This window comes from Salvelinus alpinus, chromosome 23 (assembly GCF_045679555.1).
Source record: "Salvelinus alpinus chromosome 23, SLU_Salpinus.1, whole genome shotgun sequence".
Classification (NCBI taxonomy): Eukaryota; Metazoa; Chordata; class Actinopteri; order Salmoniformes; family Salmonidae; genus Salvelinus; species Salvelinus alpinus.
The window spans coordinates 16,221,434-16,232,202 of NC_092108.1; the positions used below are offsets into that span (position 1 = coordinate 16,221,434).

The following is a 10,769-nucleotide window of genomic DNA, read 5'->3' on the forward strand; positions in this document are numbered from 1 at the left end:
CCAAACTGGTCTAGCCGGCAGCCTTGTAGTGATTCAATATCCAACCCATATATACCTAGCTTAGCTATGACAACACGTGTAACCCTGCCGCCCTATTTTACAATCCGTCATATGATTCTGTGGTCACATGCTGCACATGCACAATGTTATGTGTTATGAGAAATAATATACTTAAGTAATCCACAATGACCTGGTGACGTAAAAGTCTGACATCATCTTCCTTATTCCTACAGATACCTTGCCACTGGAGATTACTTCAAAACCATTGCCTACAGTTACCGTGCAGGTTGGGTGCATCATCAAGTGTCTCATGAGGGAATTCATGCCTGTACCAACCAAGGACTGGAGGGCCATAGCTACTGGCTTTGAAGAACGGTGGAACTTTCCTTTGTCTGGGATCAGTGGATGGCAAGCATGTGGTCCTGCAAGCCCCCCTAAACTCCAGCTCCCTGTTCTACAACTACAAGGGGACATACTCCATTGTCCTCTTGGCGGTTGTGGATGCCAATTACCTCTTCCGGTTAGTAGATGTCGGCAGCATTGGGAGGAAGAGCAACGGAGATACTCTGGGAATCTGCCTTTGGTCCTCAGGGATGGCACCCTGGACCTCCCCGAAGACAGCCTGATTCTGGAGCAGAGCACCAGGCACTAGTGGTGCCAGGGTCAGCTGTTTGTTCCCCTGCACCTGCCCACAATTGCTAATATCCTATCCGCAACCGTCTGACAATACGTGAAAAGCTGAGGCCTGCACACAACCCTAACCTGCAAATATAGAACAGGCGCTATAGGCTACAGTCTGCCACAACGATTTTTGACAGGGGGTACAGGATTTGTTGTTGCCTGATTTTAGATATGTTTCTGCTTATAATTTCCAACATTTTGATAGGCTATTTGGTTAGTCAATTTGATACATGTAGCTTCTCTTTTGTCATATGTTAGAAGACTAAATAAACCCTTGCTCAACAGAATAATGTAAAATAGATCAATAGAATGAATGCTTCAATTTAGTTGACATCAGTAAAGCTGTCTGTCATCTTTTGCAGAGCAAAGCCCTTTATATGAATTACAAATCAGCCTTTAACTAGTTAAATCATGTGTTCTAGTCTACTGCAGAGTTACAATGTGTAAACATTGAGGTCCCAGGACCAGGATTAGTAAACACTGTTGAAGTGTAGAATTGTAATACATACAAGCAGACACAGCATCATTCAAAGACTGGAGTTTGATACTCCTGGTATTGGATATGACTGAAAAACAGTCTCACAGACATTCCTACCTGAACCGTACCTTTATTTGCCAAGGTAGAGTACATGATCAGTGAATATATTCAATGTACAGGCTACTATGTCAGAAACTCATGCTTGGTAATAACTACATGTATTTACAGTACAACTTGCATCCTTGGCACAAAGTTATTACATTTTACTCAATCAATAGGCTTCATTGATGCTTTTCTGAGTGTCTTGACGTCAATACAACCAGCTATGATATCTGAGGTTCATAGCTAGCTAGCTAATATTGACATGTAACAATCATGTGCATATTTATTGGGGATTAATGATTAACTGGTGGAAGCAATTAACACTGTTCTGAACTAATATTTATACCAAACATTTTAGGTTCCATACACAGATAGGCTACATAGCTAGCTACACATCCATAGCCATACAATGATATCCTCCACTACACAAAAAGCAAGAAAGGAGTTAGCTAACTACATAACTTCAACTGCATGGAAAATATCAGCAAGGCAAACTTACACAATTGTCCATTCAATTTTGCAGTAACTGCTTTAGCTAGCTAGATTCTTTACATCCACTGTTTCACAAGACGACAGCCTGGTTTGATGGTTTTCTCAAGAGTCCCTAAAACATGAAACAACACAAATTACAATGTCATACTCATGTCAATACGCACATATAGGTAGCGAGCTAGCAGGCTAATTCTAGCTAGTCAGCTAGCTTGCTAAATATACATTTTCGTAAATTAACTTTATGACCAAAAAATATGCATAATCGTTTCTCTACATTAACTAACATACTCAACTGTACATTTGTTTGATGATTCGTTATGATGTTATAAATACTTACATTTGGTTCAATCCTAGTATTTTTGTCAGCCATCTTTTCTGGAGAAACTCTCCAGCGTTGGGTCTCAGAGCGTAATATTCATAATAGCAATCACTCGACATGATTGGTCATTGGCCAGCGTTTGCCGCTTGTGATTTGCATAAATTTGGGAAATTCTGTTCTTTTCCACCGCTGCCAACACCGTGTCAACGGACCCGTCCACTAGTGTACAACGGGCCCTCATACAAGCGCAGTTTCATCCACGTTCCCTTTCCTCGCAGCCTATCCTGTTTTAACTTGTACCCTTTTCAAAAGGACAGAGAAATTGCGCAGGAGTTGAGCAAATCCAATTGTACTGGTTATGTATCTGTAGGCTACAAGATAGTGATGGGTCGTTTCGCGAACAAATGGCTCTTTTTGAACGGATCTTTTCGGGGAAGGTCGGAACCGAATCACTTGTGAAAGAGCCGTTCATTTGGCTCGTTGATTTTGATACTGTTACTACTACTTGTTGAGCTCCAGACAGCTATCTGCAGATAAAAACATTCTCTGAAGATGGTCATTCTTCACTGCAGGAACAATGGGTAGTGAGGAGAGAGCCTCATTCTGGTCCACACATCTTTGCAGTGCCATCTAATAATTTGGTCCGTTAAAATGTATGTGAACACACGTGTCAGGATATGATATCATGGCAGGCAACTTTTTAGGCTTTACATGAGAGATTTGCAATTGTTTCATAGTCGTAGGTAAAACATTTTTAAGCGCGACTGAACGAAGAGTAATAAATAAATAAATGGCACTTTTAGCTGAATGTAGCCAAATGATCCGGATCACCGAAAAGATTCGGGATGCACATCCCTGCTACCAGAAGCATGGCTTTCATTTCTATAGAAACTCTCAGATCCCGCCCATTATATTTTCTGCATTCTGAACGTGGAAGGTACTCACTCTAGCGATTGAAACATGAGTGACACAGTGACGTCATAGATCAGCCTTTGTAAAACTCTGTTTTTCTGACCCTGGTCTTGTATCTGCCCTGTATACTGGTTATGTGTATGTAGGCTACAAGAAGCACCTTTTAGTCAGTTTCAATCTTGGGTTCTGTTGATAGAGAAGAGAGAAACAAACACAGTCAAGACTAGATTCTGGTATTTGGCTGTACAAGAAGGTGAGATGATTATTATTATTAATCATTTTTTGATGTGAGGACTTATTACATCACATTACAATACAGTATTAATCATGTTTACAAGTTTCCAAATGTTATTTTAGAAAAAAACTTTTAGTTTAAAAAACTTGTTGGGACCATACTCCCATCTTTTTTTAGATTGTTTTGTTTTACTTGTTTTAGAAAATCTCATTCTCTGAGCAATTGTATTAGTATACATTATTATACTTTCTGATTTTGCATACAATATAGCTTAGTATTCATATTTATTTTATGCAGTCTTTATCAAGGGTGCCAATAATGTTTTACCTGGTAGGTCAGATTAAAGTGACATTTCACTCCAAAATTAAAATTTGTTGATTTATTTCAGATATTTATAAAACTAACATTTTCAGATCTTTAACAGTTTTTTTGGTCCTGAAAACTTTTAAAGGGCCAGTGCAGTCAAATTACGTTTTTCCTGTTTGGGGGTTTTATAAAATCCACACCACAAAAAAACAATATACAATACATAGGTACAAAAATGAAAAAGGTTTGTTAAAACAGGTAACAAAACACATTAATCATAAATGTAGAAATTGACAGATCAGCAATCTGCAACTTAAATGCACCAAATACCTGTTCATGCCTGTCACTGCCAGAAATAGATTTCAGGCATATTGTTTTCCCGTCTATGAGAGCCAGCTTCTCCTGGTTGATATGACAGATGGCAACATGGTTCAATCTGCTTTGTGTCTTTGTTGAGCGCAGCCACGTCTTCAACCTCCATGACAACCAAATGAAATCAGAATGAAGGCAACACCATTTGTTTTGTTTTGACTACAGGCAGCAAAGATGAGTTGAACCGATAGTTCCAATCTCTGTGTGATGTAAATGTGCAACATGCTTTACTACCACACTGCCTTATAATGGCTGGTCTTAACAATGATTGGGTTAGCTTTTTAACATGAATTAGATTCTGCTTTTATTAGCAAAATGATGTATTAACTGTCTGGCAATAGGTATGGCTAGCTAGCTGACCACATAGTACCAGTCTATTATGAATTGTACAGTCCCAAAATATTTTTCTTGTCAGCACTCAAGTTTTCAAGATGTGTAACTTTCAAAATACAGAAATCATCTCCTATGATCCATTTTGCATCATATGATGCTGCGGTTTGATAAAATAAAGGAAACACTTGAGTAAATGAAGGACACAAAGTATATTGAAAGTAGGTGCCTCCACACAGGTGTGGTTCTTGAGTTAATTACGCAAGTAACATCCCATCATGTTTAGGGTCATGTATAAAATTGCCCAGTTGCCCGTTATTGTGGTTACATGGCTAGAAGAAGAGATGTCAGTGACTTTGAAAGAGGGGTCTCAAAGGAGCAAAGGGGGTTTAAAGTGTGTGTCACCAGATCTCAATCCAATTGAATACTTATGGGAAATTCTGGAGCGGCGCCTGAGACGGCGTTTTCCATCACAATCAACAAAACACAAAATTATGGAATTTCTCGTGGAAGAATGGTGCCAAGGTGCATTGAAGCTATTCTGGCTGTTCGTGGTGGCCCAGTGCCCTATTAAGAAACGTTATGTTGGTGTTTCCTTTATTTTGGCAGCTACCTGTACATAAATAATTAGCCTACATCTCAAAGTGTAGTCTAGGTGATATAATAATTAACATGAACGTTTAAAGGCTTGATTCTTTTGACATCCTTGAGGCATGTTTGTTAAATCAAATGTTCATAACAGAAAGAAAGGCCAGTGCCTGGTGCACACATCACCCACCTTGCAATCCGAGCGGAGGCCGTTTGAAACTTTTTTACCATGAACATAATTATTTAAAACATGGATGTTTATGTCATTTTATGAGGCATAGCTTACTTTGTTTCAAAGTAGCCTAACCAAAATCCGACCATAGAAATGTTGAGGGAATTATTTTATAAGGACTTCCTTATGCCATTGAAACCAGCATTTCTCTCATGTTCAATTGGATTTCTCATGTTCAACTTTCTTTCATTATCCAGCAGCCAAAGACACAATCCGGCGGGCTCCCTTAATTTGGAGCCCTGTAGCTACCTCTCCTCAGCAAACACCACAAAGAGAGGAAGATAGCGAGAGCATAACATACTTAGTGCACGCTGATGAAGTAAGTATACCCCCGTTACCCCCGCAAGTTATACGCCTGCCACTCTGACAGTCCTAGCAAAATTCTTGCTTGAGAAATTGTTATTTGCTAAAAAGCTACTTTTGTCCAATTTAATGGAAATCTACTATAGTAAGGAACTTCATTGTTACCCAGAAATGATTTGATATTGATATAAAATGTCTGCATTGGAACTTTAATGTATTACCTACCACTAGAAATGAGTTACGGATATCATTCCAAACGTTGACACAAACTTTGTTTTGTCTTAGGTCGACCATGGTTGGAAGGGGCATCCTGGGTTGTTTCATCCTGTGTCTGTCTCTGGCCTCAGTATCCTCTATAAAAGGAACCCTTAATTCAATAAAGGACCTCAAGGGAATAGAGTTTGGTCACACCTCTCCTCGGCACGGCCTCATGCTGCTCCACTGGCTAGCCAACAACATTTACAATGACAACAATGGCAACATGAGACTCAATTTCAACCCAGCCAGGAGAGACTATGGCTTTCATTTCTATAGAAACGCAGATAATCCCCGTCCATTACCTATTCTGCCCCATCAACGTGGAAGTTACTACTCACTAGGGAACCTTGTTCACAATAACAACAACGATGCTTTGGCACTTCCTGATTATGTAACTCAAAGATTCTACAACTCAAGGGGACCTGAGAGCAACAGGGACAGGGTCATACTCAGAGTTAGGGAGGAAGAGTCCAATCAGTTCATAGTAGACGAGGTCTATGTCACACAGCACTATCCACGAAATGGAAACACAGGAACTGGCTATGATCCAGACAATACACACCTTGTCAGTTTCAACCTCCTAACACAAATCCAACGTCTCACAACCATTGGCCGAAATGACATTCCACGTATATATAATGTAGAGATCAACCACAACAGTCTGCAAGAACTGGAAAACATCTGGGGACATACACCTGGTCTGGCACTTCTTCTGGCAATTGTATTGTCCTTTACATTTAGGGCGCAATCATGTCGTGTAACATCACAAAGTACCTTGAAGCATGAAGATAATGCATTGATTAAGCTTGAGGTGAAAACCACAGATATAGGAAAAGCCAGGATCATCTGGAGTGGGATCCCCAAGAGGCTATTAGACCAGGGTGTAATGGTGGTTCTTCATAGGAACAATAACAGTAAGAGCAAGCTGGACAGATCATCAGTCGGGGGCCAAGCCTCTGGAAGCTATAACACCTCAGTACCCCCTAACCCTGGTCTCCAGGTCAGGCTCTGTAAGGAGGTAAACAATTGGTGGACTTACTTGGGGTTTGGGTCCACAATCGGAGAGGAGATCTGGAGAGGTTCTGAGTTTCACAATGCCAACCGAGAGATTCCTGTTGATATTATCGGCTATGACGCCAGTCTGCAGCTCTTCGTAAAGGATGGAAAGGCCTGCGCTCGCCTGTACGTAAAGAAATCCTTCACTGCCTGGAAGAAAATGTTTAATAACTCCTGGGTTGGGTTCTACTCTTCTGAAGGCACCCTGGATCATAAGACCTGGCAATGGGCTGTAAAGTTCTCTGAGGAAAGCTGCTCAGATTTGGAAGAAATACCTGAGTATGATGTCTATGTGTACAAGTCTAGTATGACCATGTCTCCTGGGGTCCAGGCCAGATTCATACTGGAGAAATCTGGGGGTGAAAAGGCACGCACTCCGCCCTGGGAGAGACTTGTCCAGAGGTGAGCTCACCTGATGACATGATATATGATGTTGATATTCTCATTTTTAACTGCTTGTGTAATTGCTTTTGTTCAACATTTATGTACCCTGCTTTTCATTTAGATGTATTTTAATTGTTCATCTGTGGGAAGTGTAAAAGAGAATATGTTCCCAAAAAGCTACCTGGTATCCCTTCTGTTCCTCTTTCTTTGCTATTTTGAGGGGATGACTACGGGTTGTTGGTGTGGGAGGGAGTCTTGACCTGTCCTCATGACAAATCATTCAGTACATTAAATGATCTTTTTCTCTTTTTTTCTTTTTGATTTATCATGGCCGGGAGATCTTTGTAGGGAAAGGGGGATACCTAGTCAGTTGTACAACTGAATGCATTCAACTAAAATGTATATTCCTCATTTTAGCCAATCGCTCTGAATCCACGTCATCGGCGCCCGGGAAGCAGTTGTTGGGGGTTAATTGCCATGCTCAAGGGCAAAACGGCAGATTTTTCCACCTTGGCGGCCTGGGGATTTGAACCAGTAACCTTACTGGGTTGCTGGCCCAATGCTCTTATCCACCATGCTACCTGCTTTTGTTGTTTCTGTTTGTTGGTGTTAATTTTTGTGTTTTGTGAAAATTCTATAAAAATGGAATCACAAAAAAACTATGATAAATTCAGCGAAAATATACAATAAAATCCTAAGAAAAACAAACAAAATGGTGGCGTTTTAATCATCCCAGGATCCACTCGAGCCCTTCAATGATATGCTCCTGGAAGATGAATGTGAAAAGATGACTGGGATTATGATGGAGCTGGACAATGGTGATTTTGGACAAATCTCATATCACTAATCGTTCTACAGTGGTTTCCATACCTATTCACACTATGGTTTGCAAATGGAATCAGCCATGACCCACCAGCCAGTCCTGACCCACCATTTAGGAATGTGAAACACATAACGTAAGGTCAGCCCAGAGGGGTGGGGAACTCCCTCACCATGAACCACAGTGTGATGTAGCAACTGATTTAGACCAGGGAATCCTGATGACTTCACTCAGACCAATCATTGATATTAAAGGATCAGGCACATTTAGTGCCAGTCAAAGTGAGAAGAGAAAATCTGCAGACATTGTGGGTCCCAGGAACCCATGTTGCCTATCTCTGGTCCAACCACAGCTGTGTGATGTACTGCCATCTACTGGACTTTACAAAGTACTATATTTATCTCACATCAGGGCTGAGTTTCATTTAGATATTTTTGACCCAGAGTCATACAAAATTGTGTGTTTCTCTACTCCAACAATTAATCCACAGATAAAAGGGAAAACCTAGTTAGTCTGATTAATCTTTGATTACGTACTGAGTATGTGAGTTAGTATCACTGAGGTATCTACTTACGTTCACATACACCGTTTCATGGTTGCTGTCATCTTTCTTACTGGGATTACTCTCCCTGCACTAGCGCTCAGTGCTCACTGGACAGACAGCAGTATGCTGTGAACATGCTCTGGGAACTCAGAGCACATGGACAGCTAAATAAGCCAATGGCACTACACCTGGCTAGCTGGGGTCATGACCTCAGAGCATGAACATTTAAATATCTTCGGCTCTCCGTCAGCAAACAACTGTAATAATTCAATGGATGTTTTGTGCGCAAAGGTGATGACTAAAGTGTCTCATTAGTAATTTTCTCATTTGACTTCTCTATGGGGCCATCAGTGGGAACTGTCTTTCTCAGCCGTGATTCAGTTAAACTGCAATACCGAAACAATACTCAAATCAAATCAAATTGTATTTGTCACATACACATGGTTAGCAGATGTTAATGCGAGTGTAGTGAAATGCTTGTGCTTCTAGTTCCGACAATGCAGTAATAACCAACAAGTAATCTAACCTAACAATTCCACAACTACTACCTTATACACACAAGTGTAAAGGGATAAAGAATATGTACATAAAGATATATGAATGAGTGATGGTACAGAACGGCATAGGCAAGATGCAGTAGATGGTATAGAGTACAGTATATACATATGAGATGAGTAATGTAGGGTATGTAAACATAAAGTGGCATAGTTTAAAGTGGCTAGTGATACATGTATTACATAAAGATGGCTAGATGCAGTAGATGATATAGAGTACAGTATATACATATACATATGAGATGAGAAATGTAGGGTATGTAAACATTATATTAAGTGGCATTGTTTAAAGTGGCTAGTGATACATTTTTACATAATTTCCATCAATTCCCATTATTAAAGTGGCTGGAGTTGAGTCAGTATGTTGGCAGCGGCCACTAAATGTTAGTGGTGGCTGTTTAACAGTCTGATGGCCTTGAGATAGAAGCTGTTTTTCAGTCTCTCGGTCCCTGCTTTGATGCACCTGTACTGACCTCGCATTCTGGATGATAGCGGGGTGAACAGGCAGTGGCTCGGGTGGTTGTTGTCCTTGATGATCTTTATGGCCTTCCTGTGACATCGGGTGGTGTAGGTGTCCTGGAGGGCAGGTAGTTTGCCCCCGGTGAAGCGTTGTGCAGACCCCACATACCCTCTGGAGAGCCTTACGGTTGTGGGCGGAGCAGTTGCCGTACCAGGCGGTGATACAGCCCGACAGGATGCTCTCGATTGTGCATCTGTAGAAGTTTGTGAGTGCTTTTGGTGACAAGCCGAATTTCTTCAGCCCTCTGAGGTTGAAGAGGCGCTGCTGCGCCTTCTTCACAACGCTGTCTGTGTGGGTGGACCAATTCAGTTTGTCTGTGATGTGTACACCGAGGAACTTAAAACTTTCCACCTTCTCCACTACTGTCCCGTCGATGTGGATAGGGGGGTGCTCCTGTAGATGCAATCAAAGCGTACTTCCAGTCCAAAACCCTGGCCCCTTGGTTAGTATGCTCGTGAAAACAATGAGTAGATGGGTCTCGGTATCAGCCGAATCAGAATATATTTAGATACTTAGATATATCTTAATTCCATTATTTCAATTTTAACGTTGTTGTGAATTGTTACATACTACTGCATTGTTGGAGCTAGGAACACATTTCGCTATACCCACATTAACATCTGCTAAATATGTGTATGTGACCAATAATGTGACCAATACAATTTGATTTGATTTGGTTTGAAGTGGTACTCGCTAAGCGTGACGTCCTTTACACATTCTCACAATGTAGTTGTAAGTTCTAAACAGTAAACAATCCAAATAGCAGACAACATTACTCCAATTACAAAACATATTTTCAATAAACAGTTTTAATAATGACTCTGTTTTTGTTGCTAGAATTATCAAAGGCACATAAAGTTAGAAGCCTAAATACCCCAGTTAAATAAATTAAATATGTCAAATTATAAAATATTTTTTCAGAACCTAATATGAACCTTGTATTTATTAGATAAAGGTGTGTATTTCTAATGAGTCAGGATTTTCAGGTTCTCATCAACAGGCCCTTGGTCAGCCATGATATACCGTGATCAAATAATGTCACATATTCCCTCAGGACCACATTATATGAAGGGGTATACATAACACCTTTATGCAACCAGTCATAACACCTTTGTGTTGCAGTATCAGTACTTACAACAGTCATAACACATTTATTCCAAATCCTTCGTAAGGAATTCTCAAAATTAAAGTCCCTACGAATAGCTGTTAAATTATCAGTACAAAATGCATGTTTTTACTGTCATAGTACCCAACCCCCTGACACACTATTCACACAACAGTCT

At 40.5% G+C, this 10,769-nt stretch overlaps 1 protein-coding gene and 1 long non-coding RNA gene across 2 annotated transcripts; one reads left to right on the top strand and one right to left on the bottom strand.

Annotated features, from left to right (window-relative positions):
- Positions 1-1,273: 1,273 nt before the first annotated feature.
- On the bottom strand, positions 1,274-3,009 carry LOC139550340 (uncharacterized). The gene is made up of 2 exons (XR_011670006.1): positions 2,091-3,009; positions 1,274-1,865 (listed from the first exon to the last, which is right to left on the bottom strand). It is a non-coding gene; the product is annotated as an uncharacterized lncRNA (long non-coding RNA).
- Positions 3,010-3,072: 63 nt separating this feature from the next.
- Positions 3,073-7,747, top strand: LOC139550339 (uncharacterized). Its single transcript, XM_071361179.1, has 3 exons — positions 3,073-3,237; positions 5,245-5,366; positions 5,636-7,747. The coding sequence occupies exons 2-3, from the start codon at positions 5,362-5,364 to the stop codon at positions 7,068-7,070; spliced, it is 1,440 nt and encodes a 479-aa protein (XP_071217280.1). The 5' UTR covers positions 3,073-3,237; positions 5,245-5,361; the 3' UTR covers positions 7,071-7,747.
- The last annotated feature ends 3,022 nt before the right edge of the window (positions 7,748-10,769 follow it).